We start from the raw sequence: 18,744 nt of genomic DNA, 5'->3' as shown, positions 1-18,744 counted from the left end.
CATAAAGCTGTGTATGGTTGTATATTTCAATGGCTTGTCCCGAGGGGCCCACTTGGGAGCTGCCTCAGTTTACACTTGCATCAGCAGCATATAAGAGCCAGTGTCTCCCCACAGCATCTCCCGCAAACTGTTTAAAGTGAAAGTTGTGAGGCAGCGATGGGGAGAAGGGAGTCGGTCTGATGGAAGATGAGGAGCCAGGCGGGTGTTGCTGTGGTGGGCGGGAAGGGGTAGGAGGAGGTGGGGGCTGAACACCCGAGACTCTGCAGCGCCCTCCCCTTTCTCCTCCTTCCAACCCACTACCAGGATCTGCCTGAACCTGTCGCCTGCATTCTCCCTGCTTTTCTCCTTTTTACTGTCAGATCTATTTCATTGGGGAAAAAAAGAGCCTTGCTCATTATTTGAGACCAGGACCCCAAGGAAACTAGGTTGAGGGTGAACCACATGGGGACAAATGTGATTAGAAAAAGAATGACCAAATTAACCTTCTGGCCAAGGGGGGCTGCCCAGATACTGGCTGTCTGGTCACTGGCACTTTGGTGCTTCTGCAAAGGATGGGGATACTGAGTAAGGAGAATTGTGTGGTTATTGGACAGAAGCAATGCCATCTGCCTGTGCTAACGCTCCTCTAAACCACCATCCTAACCCCCAAATAGAGGGGTTTTATTATCTATGGGAAGAAGAGGAGTCCAGGGATGTTCAGGAAAGGGGTTTCCTTCCTCCTGTAGCCTGGACCCCGGTGGTGACTTGGGCAATGCGCTGGACAGCACAGGCTGAGCAGAAGGAACGAGCCTGGATCATCGACATTTGAGGCCTAAGTATTAACAGCCCAGTAGCATCAGAGCGCTGGGGTGGTTTTCCTCGCCGTCTGCTCCAGGCGCTGCTTCTGTTTCCTCCCTGGAGGAATCAGAACTGTTGGGTTTTCTTGGCACTTTCCTTGCTGGACCTCCCACTCTACATGACGGATGTTGCAAAAGAGGGAGGAAGATGTTGCAGAAGAAGAGGTCCAAAGAAGGACCTGGGGACCCTTTCTACTCTTGATGAAGTCCATGGTCCCTGGACTTCCCTTGTGGCTCAGACGGTAAAGAATCTGCCTGCAATGCAGGAGAGCGGGATTTGATCACTGGATCAGGAAGATCCCTTGGAGAAGGGAATGGCAACCCACTCCAGTATTCTTGCCTGGATAATTCCATGGGCAGAGGAGCCTGGCGGGCTATAGTCCATGGGGTCGCAAAGAGTTGGACATGACTGAGCAACTAACACACACACACACACAGCCCCTCTGGGTTCTGGAAACAAAGATGAATGGGCCTTCACAAATGTCCTTTTTAGCTCCTGAGATGATGGCATGTACCCAAGGGACGAGGGGAGAGGGCTGCTGATAGAAGGACATGGAAACCTCTGGGAAGGTGGTGGCAGCCCCAGGTGTTCCCTGGGATGCCCTTGGCATTCCCCCCCCTCTGCCTCATTCCTTTGCTCCCTGCATCCACACTTGGATTGCTAATTGCAGTAGTGGGACTAGGAGACCTGCAAAGTCAGGCTGGGCAGGTAAAGTAGGACTCGTATCCCACATATGAAACCATGCATCTCTTTAGAAAAATAAAACATGTTTGACACAGCTCTTCTGTAAGGCTCTATCCTGTCAAGCCAGGGGCAGTCACACCAAAACTGACCATCAGAAGATTGGAAGAGGCGTCTCTCCAGTGTAAACCAAGTGGGCACATTGCTTGCCCAGGCACTTGCTCGCCAGAGGAGGGGATGGCTAGGAGCACTTTCCCTTCTGGCTGCTGTCACCCTCTCTGACGGTCACATGGACGCTCCCTGGGGGCTCGGCTGGGACTCACCTTATTGGTTCTCGTGCATAGGACCTCGATGAGCACTGCCTCGTCTGTGCCCAGGCCCTTCATGGCCTTCTGCAGCTGCCGGGCAGCATACTCCTCGGGGCGATCCAGAAGGGCCAAGGCTGTCTTCTCAAAGTTTCCACTCAGCTCACTCTTGAGCACCTCCTCCAGGTCCTGTGGGGAGACGGCGGGAGTCCTGACTGAGAATGGCCTGAGGTCAGAAGGACAGGTGTCTGCTTTCCGCACGGCACGACCCCAGGGGCGACTGGACACCTTCCGTGGATGCCCAGGGCATGCTCTAGACAGGAGCTCTACAGGGGTGGGCGACCTTCTCTGGAGGACAGTGATCACCCTACTGCCCATCCATCTGCTGGGGACACTGAAGATGAGTCACAATGACAGCAAGCATTTGCAGAACACTTTAGAGTTCAGAGAGCCTTCTCATTGATCAAGACAGCCCTAAGAGGAGAGGTATTTATTGCTTTATCCCCGTGGACTGAACCTCAGTAAGATAAAGGACTCGTCTACAGACACTTGGATAGAGAGGACTAACACAGGTTTGTCCTCTACAGGAGACTGCAGCATTCATTGGCCAGATGGGGGTGCTTTTGAGAGGGAAAGCACATGCATGCTCAGTTGTGTCCAACTCTTTGTGACCCCATGGACTGTGCCCACCAGGCCCCTCTATCATGGAATTTTCCAGGCAAGAATACTAGAGTAGATTGCCATTTCCTTCTGCAGGGAATCTTCCAGACCTAGCGATCGAACCTGTATCTCTTGTGTCTCCTGCACTGACAGATGGATTCTTCACCAGCTGAGCCACCAGGGAAGCCCTGAGAGTGAAAGGGGGGCTCTACTAATAGTTGTCCCCTGTTGTCACAGGGGGACAACCGGAATAAAGGGAGACTGTCCTGGACACTCCATGTAGAGCCACTTTGGTGTTTTGTTAAATCCTGAAAGGGACACATGTGGGAAAGAATTCAGGTTGGGAAAGGGAAGTTCATGAAATTCTTCCTGGCATCCTGTTTTTGGCAAGCCCCCCTAATCACGAGTAGACTGCCTGCTCCTGCCTGCCTCCCTCTGACTAGATGGTTTAATGAGAAAAGGGTCAAGAATGGACGTTCAGTCCAGCTAGAGTTGTCCCAACCGAAATGAAGGACCTTAAAACCGGACTTTCATGCAGAGAGACAGCTCCGTGTGGGTCAGACTGGAAGCCGATAGACCAAGTTATAGCTCGAAGTGGGTCTGGCTACTCAGCTCCAGGCATGATGGCTAGCAACACAGTCATGGAATTCTGTGACCTCGGAAATGCGCCTAATTTCATCATCTCTCGGTTTCCTTTTTTGAAGAATGGGGAGAATAGTAAGACTCACTTTCTAGGGTTGTTGGGAGAATTAAATGAGACAATCCTTGTAGACACTGAACACAGTGCCTGGCACATTTTTGATGTTCAGTAAGTGATTATTATTATTGCTGTTATTATTATTCTATGTTGATGAAACTTTCAGAGAGAAGGCAAATCAACTATTCCTCAAATGAACCTTTGAGTTCCAGATCTGGGAGAAAAACCCAGAAGATTTTTATCCAAGTCCCTGGGATCTGCTGCCTCAAAAATGGGTTGTGATGTTCATATTACTAGCTTCATCCCATGGCAGTTGCTGCATCTAACCCTGACCTTGTAAAGACAGGCCTCTGGCCAGTGCTCTGGTGTGGATTCAACCGAAGACTGGAAATCATTTTTCAAGTCAGATGGGCATTATGTAGAACTGCAGAGAAGAGAGATTCCAGCTGCTTGCTCTTAGAAGCCACAAGCATGAAAACAAACCCCTGTGTGTTTACATTCTATTTGGACATAGGAGCCAGCTCAGGATACCTTGGCTCTAACCCTGGTTTCCTGCTAACTAGCTGTGTCACCATGGGATGCTTCTTCTCTTTGGAGCTCAGTTGACTGGGGGATTTAGATTTGTTTGTCTCTAATGTCTTCCAGGGCTTCCCTGGTGGCTCAGTGGTAAAGAATCTGCCTACTGATGCAGGAGATGCTGGTTCAATCCCTGGGTCAGGAAGATGCCCTGGAGGAGGAAATGGCAACCCTCTCCAGTATTCTTTCCTGGAGAAACCCCATGGACAGAGGAGCCTGGCAGACTACAGTCCATAGGGTTGCAAAACAGTTGGACATGACTGAACAACTGACAACACGACAATGACAAGAGATGTCTTCTAGTGATATGATTCTCAGTCACTTCTTTGGTGGTCTCAGCCATCTGCTACACAGCTGAGAATTGGAAAGTTAAAAAAAAATGATTGGCAGATGTAGGTATTCCAGATTTTGTGCTATAGTGTGCCCACTCTAACAGAGCCCGAGGTTCTGACTTTGTACCTGTTTACTTTTATTTTACTGCTTCCTAAGTGGTGCGGTGATCAAGAATACTCCTGCCAATGCAGGAGACACATTCGACACAGGTTCAGTCTTTGGGTCAGGCAGATCCTCTGGAGGAGGAAATGGCAACCCACTCCAGTGTTCTTGATGAAAAATCCCATGGACAGAGAAGCCTCATGGGCGACAGTCTGTTGGGTTGCAAAGAGTCAGACACGACTTAGCACACACACACACTCTGATTTTACACCACAGCTTGAGAAGCCTGTGTCTGACTTTCCATATTGGCAGGACAGAAGTAGACGCAGTGCTTGAGGGGCTGCTACAGTCAGGCACACTGACAAGGGTGAAAGTTCAATGTCATTCAATTCAATTCAAAGCAGCTAAACTGAAGCTTCACTTGTCTTCACCAGTGTCATCAATGAATGGCATTGACAAGCCTCGCTGGGTGGAGAGAAGCAGGAAAAATGACAAACGCACAGCTGTCTGGACCACTCAACGCAGAAAGAAACTGCTCCTCCTCTTACGGCAAGGGGTTCTCCAGACGCGATGGCTGGCCCTGGGGATGGAAGACTTAGACTCGAGGCCTGGTTCTTTTTCTTACTAAGTGTGTGGTTTTGCATCAGTCATTTAAATAGATGAGCTCCACTTTCCTCTCTGTAAGATGGAAACAGCCATCCCTATCAGGGCTTCCCTTTGCTGGAAGGTGCCAGCATTCCCCTGCCTGATTCGCCCAGCAACCTGAGATGGGAGGCAAACTTATCATTGTATTTGTGAGGAGACCAAGCCTGGAGAGATGGTTGCCCGCCCAGCGACAAATAAGTAAGAAAGTCCATTTCTATCTCTGTATCTAATTATACATATAATTATGGACACTGTAAAGATTTTCTAAATTTGGAATTAGAATGCAGCATAATTAATATTTATTTTGTAAACTGATCATTCTAATGACATCAAGAAAATGTCAAATTGTGTTAATGATATATTAATGAAGAAAATACTGTAGAAAGGATAATATATTCTTAAAGATTTCTATACATAACACTTTCAACAATAAGAATGAAAGAAATGTAAAGAAAGGAAAAGGTGTTGCTGCTTAATGAAACAGAGTGTTTTCGCTTTTTGGTTTTTTAGTTTTTGTAACGGTCATTTATGAAGAATATATCATTCTCGAAGACACCTGAATAAATGAAGAATTCTTATATAAAGACCCTCCCGTGAAAGCTGATTTTCAAATTACTGGCCTATCTATAAGTTAATGTGTGGAATTAGTCCAAAAGAATGGGGGAAAAATGACTGAGGGATTAATTTAAAAAGAAGTCAACTGAAAAAGCAATGAGTTAATATTGATTTTACAGGCTGTTGACAAGGCCATTTCAGTTTTTCTGAAGTCAATTAAAGCTCTAAATAGTTTTCTTGTTTTGTTTCTCCTGGGCTAACTAGATAAAGCTTTAAAGGTATCCCTCACTGTCTTGGGAACACAAAGGAAGCAGAAGAGACAGTTAAGACCAAGGCCATGTGCGCATGGCTGAAGACCCTTGGCATCACCTTGCCGTATGCTGTCTTGTACTTTTGTTTTATTTGTTGCCCCTCATTCGATGTCCTGCTTGATAAGATTTCAATGATGGCGGCTTCATCGGTTCCTAAAGTGCAGGAGAAAGAAATAAAACCACAGTGAGCAGGAAACAATATGGAAGTTTACTTAGTCCAGCTAGAGAAGCCAGGGTAGAGGTCACAGTCTTTGGTAGAACCTAGATGGACCCTTTGACTTTAATATCTTGTGTTGATAACTGTGTTCTCTTTATTCACGTAACAAGTATCCACTGAGGTCTCACATTGCATAAAACACAGTACTAGGCATTGTAGTAGAAAGAGGAACAAATACAGCTTATCCCTTAATTTCACTCCTCAACATAAATGGAGGAGAAATGAAAACTTATGTTCGCACAAAACTTGGCATTCAAATGTTCACAGCAGCATCATTCATAGTGGTCAAAAGGTGCAAACCACTTGAATGTCCATCAGTGGATAATGGGTAAATGAACCATGCCGTATTCATTTGGTGGAATATTACTTGGCCAGAAAAAGGAATAGAGTACTGATACATTTGATGATATGAATGGACATTAAGCACGTCATGGTGAGTGAAAGAAACCAGTCACAGAAGATGAAGTATTATGATTCCATTTATATGGAAGTCCAGCATAGGGAAATGTATATTAAGACAGAAAGTAGAACAGTGGCTGGAGGTGGGGTGGGCAGAGCGGTGATAGCTCAAGTGTAGGAAGTTTCTTTTTAAGGTGAAGAAAATGTTCTAAATTGACCATGGTGATGGTTTCATACATCACCACATTAAAAACAACTGAATACATTAAAAACAACTGAACACCTTAAATGGTTGGATTGTATGGTGTGTGACTTATGCCTCAAAAAAAACCCCCCAAAAACACTGTAAAAACAAATATGGTATATTCCTTGGCCTCCAGGTGCTTAAAATGAAGTGGAAGAGGTTAAGACAAAAGGCCCAAATTGCTACAATATCAAACCCATTCATAAACTTGTTAATTTCAGAGAAAAGTCCTAATTGGTAGCTTGAGGGGGTAGTTACCCCTTAGACTCATCTGAACCACACTTTTCCCCTGGTGCTCAAAGTAATCCTTGTTTATCATAGGTGAAAGTGAAAGTTGCTCAGTTGTGTCCAACTCTTTGCCACCCCATGGACTGACTATACAGTTCATGGAATTCTCCAGGCCAGAATACTGGAGTGGGTAGCCTTTCCCTTCTCCAGGGGATCTTCCCAACCCAGGGATCAAACCCAGGTCTCCCGCATTGCAGGCAGATTTGTGATCAATACCAAAATAATAATGACTAAGAAAGAAGGGCAGTGTATCCTTTTTAGAACCTGGATGCAGGATGGGAAGGGGCTTCCCAGGTGGCTCTAGCAGTAAAGAACCCTCCTGCCAATGCAGGAGATGTAAGAGATGCAGGTTCGATCCCTGGGTGGGGAAGATCCCCTAGTGGAGGGCATGGCAACCCACTCCAGTATCCTTGCCTGGAGAATCCCATGGACAGAGGAGTCTGGTGGGCTACGGTCCATAAGATGGCAAAGAGTTGGACATGACTGAAGCAACTTAGCATGCATGCATGCACAGGGTATGAAAGATGTCCCAGGGGTTGCAAATATGGGAATGAAAAAAGACTAATTGATCAACAAACCCTGAATTCAATTTCTTCAGACTGGGTTCAAGTCCTGGGCTCCACCCTTAAACCACATGACAAATTATCAGATTCTGGAGCGTTCCTGCCTGTTCCTAGCCCTCCTCTCATGTCTGCTATCTGCGAACAGCATGTGCTGGCAAGGACTTGAAGTGTTTGACTCTGGCACCGGCCCTCATCTCTCTATTTGGAAAGTCAGCGCTGGGACTTAGAAAGACTGCGCTGACCCAGTGGTTGGAGGGCTGTGTGCTGCTCCTAGGGACAGCCACAGCTCCATGTCCGTGGACCGTTTGAGTAGTCTCAAGGACTAGTTCCACCCTTACAATTCCAGGAAGATCTAGCTCTTTGATTCCAGCTGGAGAAACAGAAAATTTTAGGATGAGCTCACTTGCAAAAATAGCGTTCGCTGCCTGCCTCATTCCGACTCACTCCCAAAGCTATTTCTGCTGTCCCTCCTCATTTCCTCCTGCAGCCTCGCCTCCAGAATCTGTATGCAGTTACTTCCTCTGCGACATGATGTCTTTTTAACCTCTGAGTGTTGGAAATCTCACCTCAGAAGGGATTATTTTTTCTCATAAAAAATTCTCTGAATCCAACCCCTTCCTTTTTTTTTCCCACATGGGCTGCTCCATGGGGATCCTGCCTTACTCTCACTTTTTCTGGTCAGAATTCGCTGTCCTGAGTGGCCTTTCTGCTGAGCAGATCAGCCTGCTCACCCTTCTGATTCAAACCATTCCATCTAGGCCCCTTTAGATCCAGAACAACAGCCTGGACTCATCCCTCTGCCTGCAAGGCCTTCTGTTAGCTTTGCGCTCCTCACCTTCACTTCCGTTCTTCCTTCAGGACTCAACTCGCTGGAGTCTCCTGGGAAGAGATGGACTCTCCTTCCTGGTCTGTCCTATTGCCCTTCCTCTTCCTCTGTCCCGTCTCTGCCATCCCTCACTGCAAGTTCCATGGGAGCAGGGGGCCCTGCTCATTGCAATCTCCACACAGAAGACTCGCAGCATTCATCAGACCTGACTTGCTGAGTGAAGGAGTGTTTAAATGCATGGGGACGTTTGCACTGCATTTTGACGGAGCTGGTCTCTGCATGGGTGTGAAGCTGTGTGCTCTATTCAGGCCCTCTGTACGTAGCGGGTGATGTGACGTGTGTGTGTGTTTGTGCTTGTGTTGGACTCTTTTCGACCCTATGGTCTGTAACCTGCCAGGCTCCTCTGTCCATGGAATTCTCCAGGCAAGAATACTGGAGTGGGTTGCCATTTCCTTCTCCAGAGAATTTTTCCGACCTGGGGATCGAACCCGAGTCTCCTGTATCTCCTGCACTGGTAGGCAGATTCTTTACCCCTCAGCCCCCCAGGAAGCCTGTAGGGACCAACAGGAAATCCTCTGCTCCGAAGCTTTGGTCAACCTTTATCTGCATAATTCAGGACAATAGAGTTAAGATTTTAAAAGTAAGGCTTTTAAGACTTTCCTTCCTGCATTACTTCTTAGAAGGAGAGCAGAGCAGTTTGGGGCTGGCCCAGCAGCAGCGTGGAGGTGGGGGGGGGGGGGGAAGCCTGGAGGTGGGGGGGAGCCTGGAGGTGGGGGGGAGCCTGGGGGTGGGTGGAAATGACTTGACCCCTCAAGCTCTTTGAGTCCGGGCATTGGGTTTATCTGGGGAGCTGTTTCCACTGCTGGACCAAGAAGCGGTTTACTGAAGGGTGACCTCATCTTATATTTCACAGTATGTGTATCACACAAGCAGTCCAGGCAAGAGAACAATTTCCTGTAAACATTTACAATGGTTTGAGGCACCAGGGCCAGTCCCAAGCAATTCTGGGAAAGACTTTTCTTTTCTTTTTTAAACAAGGAAAGAAGGAACCTCAGCCTTGACTGTGCATAGGACACAGTAATTACACAGTTGAGGTCAGAGCCCGGTGACCGTCAGCCTCGGAGGGCCGAGAGCCTCCTGACTTTGGCTTTCCTGGCACTTTTCTGGGAAGACACGGAGCTGAGTTTCAGCAGGATGGTGGGGAGCTGAGTCTCTGCTGGGTTTGAAGCAATCTCCCTGTTACCCTCCCTGATGAGTGACCACTTCTCAGAAGGCCTCAAGGCCAGCCACAGCCACCCTCCAACAGCTCCATGGCAGCTTCTCCCTCTAAGACCCGTTTCTGTATTTTTTGGAAGGAGAAATGGCAAGCCTCCTCTTGCATTTCTGAAAGGATAATGAATGTTGGGGTCCGTGCACTATTGGATTAAGGCATTATCTACAGGAGGGACCTGCTGGGATGGAGGTTCACAGAGCCCTGAGAGGAAGGCCTAACAGAGGGTCAGTGTCAAGGGTTTGGGTTAACCAAGACCCAGACCAAGGGTCCAAGGTACTTAGGAGCCAGGGAAACATAAGCACCAAAGATGTGAAAAGGAAATCTGCCAGTTTAGCTATATTTGGAAAAATCAATTGTTATTTTATGGTATAGCATTCTTTTTTTTTTTTTATTGGAGTACAATGTTGTTTTACAATGTTGTATTAGTTTCTTGTTGTGTATCAAAGTGAAAGAGCCATACTTATACACATATCCCCTCTCCCTTGGATTTCCTTCCCATTTAGCTCACCAGAGAGTCCTGAGTAGACTTCCCTGAGCTATGCTGTGGGTTCTCATTAGCTATCTGCATTATATTGCAGTGGATGTAAGTCAATCTCAATCTCCCAGTCCATTCCACCACCCCTTCCCTGCTTGGGGTCCATATGTTTGTTCTCTTTGTCTGTATCTCTATTTCTGCTTGGCAAATAAGTTCACCTATAGCATTTTCCTAGAATCCACATATATATGTTAATATACAATATTTGTTTTTCTCTTTCTGGCTTGCTTCATTCTGTATGACACTCTAGTCAATCCATGTCTCTACAGATGGTCCAATTTCATGCTTTTTTATGCTTGAGTAATACCACATTCTTATTATTTTGACTTTCATAGGTGGGTGAATGAGTGGGAGCCCACATAACCTTTCTGATGCCTAGGGCCTCTAACCTCTCGCTATGCAATATGGTGGATGCATGTGGCTATTGAAGATGCAAAGTGTGGCTGGTCCAAGTTGAAATGTCCTGTAACTGTAGAATATATAGAGTCCTTTGATGACTCAATGTGAAAAACAGGATGTCAGGTATCTCATGAATAACTTTGAAATTGGCTATCAGTTGAAATGATATTTTCAATACAGTATTGAGTTAACTAAAATATATTGTTAAAATTAATTTCACCTGGATTTTAAAATTTGGCTTCTCAAAAATTAAAAATGACCTGTATGTCTCACCATGATGGCTATTGGACAGCTTGGCCTTAGAAATTTAAGTCCAGCCCTGGCAGGGCTGGTATAGCAATAAGATAAGTACTTGGTCTTACAGATGAGTTTTGCCAATGATACAATTTTGATTGGACTTACTCTTACTAACAGAGGTTGGAATTCTAGACCTTTATCCAAATGATAGCTTTTCAAGATGGCTCTAGGTCCAATCACCCTATCCTCATTTCATAACTTTTTGACTTTGGACAAATATTTAACCTCTGAGCCTTGGCATTCTCGTCTGTTAAGTCATTACAGTACAACTTTACAGGATTGTCGGGAGGTTACAAAAGATGATGTCTGCGTGGTGGTACCCAGTTTAGCACTTGGCATGTAGAAGGGACTCTCCAATAGTCACCAGCACAAGAGTGGCCACACCTACGTGGACGGAGGAGGAGAATCCAGTGTGACACTGATGTTCAGTAGGCGCTGCATCTGTGCTTGGCAAACTAAATTCGCGTGGTAGCTAAGAACTCAGGGATTTATCATAAACCACAGCTGACTCATCCCACACCCACTTCAGCCCCTGTCTCCAGCCCACATCCAGATGTCAGGCCCTCACTCAGAAGGCAGCAGGGAAACACCTGTGAGGCTGGCTCAGACCCTCAGAACTATAAACATCCTGACACTCGCAGGCAAGCATGCCTCCCAACAGCTGTTGTCCAAATAGAAGATCAGTCAGCGAGGATGTGAGCACGGACCAGTTCCTCTCTGCTGAGCTTGCCTCTGATGCCCCCAAACCGAACAACCTGGTTGTCATCCTTCATTTCCAGCCCTCCCACCTCTGATTTATTCAACAATACTTACTATGTAGAAATCCCTTCTACTACTTCCTGCCACATTGTCTCCAACCCCAGGTCTTTGAGACTTCAGCGTTTCTTGGGAAATGTAGACTATGCTATAGTTGGACAGTTCCTTCTACAGAAGCAAAAGATGTTTTCCTAGAACTTCCACTGTGGATCCCAGGTCTTTCCCCTGGAGTCACAAAAATTTTGAATGGCCATCTTCTACCACAATACCCATTCCTAGGAAAGTAAGTCTCCACTAATTTACCTCTAAGTAAAATCTAGCACTTGTCTTCATAAAACATTATGCCAAGAGAAAGAAGCCAGACACAACAGGCTACATATTGTATACAGTGAGTCCCCTACAGATGAACCTTCAAGTGTCGAACTTTCCAAGATGCAAATGTGCATTCTATCAATGCCAGGTGTGAGTGAAATAGCAGTCTGCCCTCCATCTCCTATTGCTGATGATGCTTCAACTCTACTGTCTCCCACCTCATCTCCCTCCTCCAGTCAGCACCTCTTCTATCCTCTTCACTCGATGCCCCAGTCCCTGTATGCTGGCTCTTGTACTGTACTACTGTACTTTTCAGAGTACTGTAAGATTAAAATGTTTTTCTTCATTTTTTTGTGTTTGTTTTTATGTATTATGTGTGTGAAAAGTATTATAAATGTCTTACAGTACAGTACTGTGTAGGCGATTGTGTTATTTGGGTGCCTAGGCTAACTTTGTTGGACTTAGGAACAAATTGGACTTATGAATGCACTCTTGGAATGGGACTCGTTTATATGTAGGGGACTCACTGTAATGTCAGGTGCATGAAATGTCCAGAATAAGCAAATCATAGAGAGAGGAAGTGGACCAGTGATTGCCTGGACCTGAAGGTGGAGTGGGAGCGGCTATGAATACACGTGGGGTTTCTTTTGGTTGATGAAAATGTTCTGAAACTAGAGGTGATGATTACAAAACCCTGTGAATGTATGAAACCCCATTGAACTGTACACTGCAAAAGGGTGGATTTTGGATATAGGGATTATATCACAATAAGAAAGAGAATCATTTAATAAAGAAGCTTTTGGATTTAGATGGCTTCTACCAGCCGTGTCTTCTCAGGCCTGACCCCACCCACAGCCGCTGTGTGGCCGAGGTGGCTTAGCTGCGGTGTCTCTAAACTGTTGGCACTTGGAGGCAATGACAGAAACTGGTTCAGTCCCAGGGCTCACCGCTACTGGTGTTGTGTCTTTGGGTAGGTTACTTAACTTGTCATGGCCTTTCCCCTCATCTGAAAAATGGACTTCTGCGAGAATAACTTAATGAGAGCTTATATATAAAGTGCTTGGCTCAATGCCTAGAATATTAAAAGTTTCTCAATAGGTGTAAGAAAGAAAATTGAGGAAATTCATCAACCTTGCCCCTCGTTTTTCTCCCAAGCTATTGCTGTTACTTCCTTGTTCTCCTGGAGCCCTTGATCAACAGGGTCAACCTCAGTTACTTCCTTGGGTTCCAGAGCCTCCTTTCATGGCCCAGCACTAGATGCTCTTTCCCTCATACCACTTTGTTCCTGGGTTTACCTTTCTCCTGATCTCTTGCTTGTTGTTGCTGTTTAGTTGCCAAGTCCTGTCCAACTCTTTTGCCACACCATGGACTGTAGCCCGCCAGGCTCCTCTGTCCATGGGATTTCCCAGGGAAGAATACTAGAGTGGGTTCCCATTCCCTTCTCCAGGGGAATCTTCCTGATCCAGGAATTGAATCTGCCTCTCCTCCATTGGCAGGCCGGTTCTTTACCACTGGGCCAACAGGGAAGCCCAACCTCCTGCTTAGTCTCCCATTCTTGGCCTTGCACTTAGGCCTGAATGTAAATAGCTGCTCCGGTGTGGCCCCTTGATTTGTGACCTTGCCGACAGTTTTAGGTCCACTTCTGCTTCCAGATGATGCTTCACGTCCCTAGTTCAGTTCTTATCAGCCCTGACTTCCCACCACCTCCCATGAAAGACATCAGAGGGTTTAGATGACATTAGGATTGTAGAAACTACACTTCTCATGAAGTTTCCCCACCTCAAGTTCAAATTAAATGCCATAATTTTCAATCTCCAGCTATTATGTTGAATCCTGAAATGTAAAAGGATCTGATAACTCTGAGAGCTTTTATAAAGGGAAACTTAAAAGCGATCAGCTTAGCTTGGGAGATATAAATACAAGCTAAGTGAGAGGTCATCTTCCTGAGATCGTGGGAAAGTCAGATGTGAGATCAAGTTTAATCAGCTTCAGGAGTGAATGAGAAAACAAAATATCTTTCATACCCATTCCTTTGCAGGCTTTGTTCAGCTTTTTGGCATCTTGATCAGCATCAAAACGCTGATGACTTTTTGCTTTGTTATCTCGACCGGCACCCAGGCCCTGATGACTCTTCCCTTTGGCCTAGAAGAAAAAATAATGGCAAAGGTAAGTGGACAATTTGTTGTTGTTGTTGTTGTTCAGTCATGAAGTTGTGTCTGACTCTTTGGGCATTAAAAATGATCTCTGGCTGAAATTGGCAGCTAAAAGGAAGACCAAGCAGACGCCCAGATGAGGCAACAGCTGCCACTGTACTCATGGGTACATGTGGAAATCAGCTGGGGAAGCTCTGGCCGCAGAGAGACGGCTGGTACCTCCTGGAGCCAGCTGGACTCGGATGCCCACAGAGAATGGGCCTCTCTGTTCTCAGGGACAATCAGCCCAGTCAGCTCTGGGAGGAGCGATTTTCTCATCGACTCCTCCGTGTGTCTGTCTCTGAAACAGAGAGTAATACAATGGGCCAGTGTCTTGGAATGCTGGTTTTTCCCCTTTGCCTTGAGACACAGCCTGTCTAGGGATTAGTTGCTGCTTGCCAGAAACTGAGGATTCTAGGATCTTATTACAGATCCATTTTGCAAGCTGGGCTAAAGCTTTACCATTCACACAATGAGAGACATACTATTTAATTTGTCAGAGATAACCCTATGGAACAAAACAGAGGTATTGGTTTTTACTGATCCTTGGGAAGAGAAAGTTCTGTATGTATACTAATCTAATGTTTCCCATATTTTAATCATTGGCATAGTATATCCACGAAATGTCCACAGTTATCTGCTGCTGCTGCTGCTAAGTCACTTCAGTCGTGTCCGACTCTGTGCGACCCCACAGATGACAGCCCGCAGCTATCTAGGTCTACATCTTTATTATTTGCTTATTATTTTTCTATCAATTGACCTAGTTTGTTTTGCTTAAAGTTATTTTCTGTTAGCACTGAAGTGGAAAGCCAGTGTGGCTTGCTTAAAAAGAAGGTAAGCATAAAAAATCAGTGCACCACTATTAAAAATTTAAAGACGTGAGGTTAATTGCAGTTATGCATCAGGGAGCTTTGAACACACCCTGGCTTTTCTCAGCTCTTTGTCTCTCCTCAGAGACCTTCTTTAATGACAAGTGTCACTCATTTGCCCTCCTTCCAGGAAAGTTGGCTCAAGTGTTACTGTCTACACTCCCCGATGCTCGGCTCCCTTCTTTCATTTCTGCGGGTGCCTATTGGGAATGAGCAGTAAACCACATGAAGCACAGAGGAGGTGTTGCGTTCATCTGCCTGGCAGCCCTGTGTCCTTTGAGGCCTTCCCCTCCCCTAGTCCATGCGGTCTCACTGGGGCCATCAGTCACGAGGCTGGAGCCCCGTTGTCCTGCCCTTGGGAGGACACGCGCCCTGTCACTCAGGCAGTAGTGACTGGTTCCGGAGTGGGGATGTAATCCAAGCAGGATCAATGAGAATTCTTCCTGCTCTGACAGATAGATTTGGGGAGAGAGATGTCTCTCCCTGCTGGGTTTGCTAAGCTGACTGAGCGTCAGTGTAGGGAGTGTTGGTGGCCATGTTGTCCACTCCAGGGAGGAGGCATGGGTTCAGTCTGAAGCAAAGCAGAGGAAATAAGAGTGGAAATATGGAGAGAGAGATTGAGAATATAACTAAGGACTGGAGGAGGGCTGACTTTTAGGTTTTGGTTGATGGAGAATCATATAATTTTAGAGCCAAAGGGATATCAGGACCCCCTATCACCCCATTGCCTTTTGGAATGTAATGTATAGCCCATCTTCCCCCCCCCCCCCCCCCATTTTTTGGCGACCCTGTGTGACATGAGGGATCTTAGTTCTGCAACCAGGGATCGAACCCATGCCCCCTGCAGTAGAAGCACCATGTCTTAACCCCTGGACATTTAGGGAAGTCCCACCTGGCCCATCTTAAAGTATCTATTCCTGAAACAAGCTGGAGCGGGACTCATATTTGTTGAGCACCTGCCACATGCTAGACGACTCCTTCACTGACAGACCTTTCATCATGGGGAAGAGTAGGCGTTAGTCATCTGATTTACAGACGAGCAAGCCTGGGTTCACGCAGGTCAGAGCATCTGTCTATGGCCTTGCAGGATGCACCAGCTCACTTTGTCTCCTAAAGCCCATGCTCCTGTGTCTCCCGCACCATCCTCTGTGTATGCGTGCTCAGTCACTTCAGTTGTGTTCAACTCTGCACCCCTATAGACTATAGCCTTTCAGGCTCCTCTGTCCATGGAATTTTCCAGAGAATACCAGAGTGGGTTGCCATGCTCTCCTCCAGGGGATCTTTCCAACCCAGGGATCAAATCCACAGCATCTCCTGCGTCTTCTGCATCGCGGGCAGATCCTTTACTGCTGAGCTACCTGGGAAGCCCTGCACCATCCTGCCTCACATCTAATTATGACTGGTACCTTCACATTCAGCGGAGGGATGGTGTGTCCCATTTTCCTTTCCCAGTCTTTTGTCAGCTGTAAGAAAACTATCTGGGACTTAGGAAGGCTTGTTGGCAGGACCAGAAATATAATTTGTGGAGCTCAGTGCAAAATGAAAATGTAGGGCTCTTTGTTCAAAAGTGATTGAGAATTTCAAGGGCCATCAAAGCACTAAACCAAGAGCAGGGCCTTTGTAAGCGTGGGGCCCTGCAGCTGCCCAGGCTGCGCACTGACCAAGCTCACCCCGCTCTTTGATCACGTTCTGAAAGGGCTGGTTCTCTGCGTGGGAGTGAGGGAAGGAGCAATCTCAAAGACGTAAATTGCGCCTCTGCTTTTCATCAGGAGTATTATGGGTGGCTCCGGAAGCGAGGTGGAATTGAACCAGAGCAGCAGAAATCTCCTAGTAACAGGCTGATTCATAAACAGTTCTGTAGGTCACTTTAGCTTCATCCATGCAAGAATTCAGTGGAACTATTATTACCTATCCCACTTCCCAACTGACAAGTTGAAACAGAGATGGGGGCTCTGTGAATGGTTCTGGTTATGCCTGAGGGTCCTGGCCAAGGGGCAGCGAGGGTGGGGAAGGGTCCAGGTGGGTTTACGCTTGCCCGGCTCTGTGCTGGCAGGCTGCTTCTCCCCCAGGGGGAGACTTTTTTCCTCATTGACACAAAGATGCTGCCAGGGCTTGCAGAAGCCATGAGGAGACTTGTTCAAGATCCCCTGGCCAGGTAACTGCGGAACTGGACTTTAACCAGGACTGTCTGGAAGTCAGCTATGGAATGCCATTTGGTTTCTGTTTTAGTAAGACGGTTCCATCATACAAATATCACGGAGTTGTAAGAGCGGAGGGATGTGAAAAGGAACCTCGGAACAGGGGCAGTTTGTTTATCCAAGGCCGGAAAAGTAAAAATAAGTGTCCTTTAGGCCAAAATAATACTGAGTCTGGCCAAGGTGGGGGGACCATGGTGGGGGGAAAAGGGGCTGGTGGAGGGTGTGCATTGGGAGAGAGCTGAGCCACACGTCAGGAGTAAAGATGATGTTGAGACTTCATTGTTTCCTTTACAACTAATGCAGCATGTAAGTCTAGATCAGACGTACGACTCTCAGCAGGGCAGGATAAAGGAACTGCCCCCTTCTTGTCATGACTCTTAGCTGTCTTGGTTATCTTTCCTTATCAGAAGAGAATTCCATCTTGTTCCTAGTTGTTTAGTCGCTCAGTCGTGTCCAACTGTAGCCCGCCAGGCTTCTCTGTCCATGGGATTCTCCAGGCAAAAATACTGGAGTGGGTTGCCATTTCCTTCTCCAGGAGATCTTCCCAACCCAGGGATGGAACCCACGTCTCCTGCATTGGCAAGCAGATTCTAACAGCAGGATATTCGATGTCAGAGGGAAGGCATTGTGTGATGTGATTTTAAAAAGAAAAAGAGAAGAAAAAAAAAAAACAGTCTGAAAGGAATCTTCCCCTCGGCATGGCTGGGACTGTGTCTACAATGGCTGCATTCATCAGCCATGGCCCGTGTTGATGTAAGGGCTGTCCTTGGCTTGTTCCGATGAGCTGGGTAACAGCTTCTCCGGAATGCACACGGAGCAGACATTCATCCTCTATGGTTCATTGTTAATGGGCCGGGCAGCTGACTCTGGGGTCTTGGGCCGATTTGCTCATCAGAAGATTTTGTTCTGAAACCTGAGGCCACTGAGCAGAACTTCCAGTACAAAGCAGGTCTGCAGGAATGCGAACCAGACACAAAATGGCAATGCAGGAGACCCCAGGATGGGGACGAAAGGTTGAGTTTGTGAGGGCTGAGGCGAACACATGGTTATTCTACCTGCTTTCTACAACAAGGCATCAAAGAGCTGGGGCAACATTCCTTTTTTGTTTTGTTTTTTAAATAGCATTTGCACTGACACTCAGGAGACACATAAAAAAGACACGATGCTAGATGTTAATAAAAAAGATTACAGAGCCTGGGTTCAAGGCCACATAGATTCAAGTTTGAATGTGGTCCTGCTCCTCTGCAGCCATGTGACCTTGAGCCAATTAAACTCTAAGCCACTATTTCCTCATCTGTAAAGTGGGGGCAGTGTCTGCCTTCTGAGATCAGAGACTTACTTGAGATAACATTTCCAGTGCCAGATAAGTAGACAAGCCACAGACATGTTAGTCCTGTCTCTGCTTCTTTGGGCAAACTCTTTTATTTTTTGTCTTGTAGTGACAGTTAGGCTTTCACTACTGTGTATTTTGACTTGGCAAATTTGGAAGGTATACACGTATTTTCTAAACTTGAAATTATGAGATTCTATGATCTATTTATTCATCCATCTATCATCTATCTATTATCTAGATATCTATTCATCCATCCATCTATTATCTATCTTGCAATGCCCCAGAAGACTTCATGTTTATAATAGGTAGCCACTGAGGATGTGTTAATGGGCTTCCCTGGT

General features: G+C 46.5%; 1 protein-coding gene across 2 annotated transcripts in view; it reads right to left on the bottom strand.

Moving 5' to 3' along the window:
• Positions 1-18,744, bottom strand: part of ANXA13 (annexin A13) — a 55,033-nt gene that overhangs the window by 17,510 nt on the left and 18,779 nt on the right. For both annotated transcript variants that reach the window (XM_061123252.1, XM_061123254.1), the window contains 3 exons: positions 13,836-13,953; positions 5,761-5,855; positions 1,842-2,012 (listed from right to left, as the gene is read on the bottom strand). In XM_061123252.1, coding sequence (XP_060979235.1) covers positions 1,842-2,012; positions 5,761-5,855; positions 13,836-13,953 — 384 coding nt within the window. The remainder of the gene's footprint in view (positions 1-1,841; positions 2,013-5,760; positions 5,856-13,835; positions 13,954-18,744) is intronic.

The sequence above is a fragment of the Dama dama genome, chromosome 21 (genome assembly GCF_033118175.1).
Source record: "Dama dama isolate Ldn47 chromosome 21, ASM3311817v1, whole genome shotgun sequence".
Lineage (NCBI taxonomy): Eukaryota > Metazoa > Chordata > Mammalia > Artiodactyla > Cervidae > Dama > Dama dama.
The sequence above is the reverse complement of the archived record's forward strand: the minus strand, read 5'-3'. Positions and strand labels throughout refer to the sequence as shown.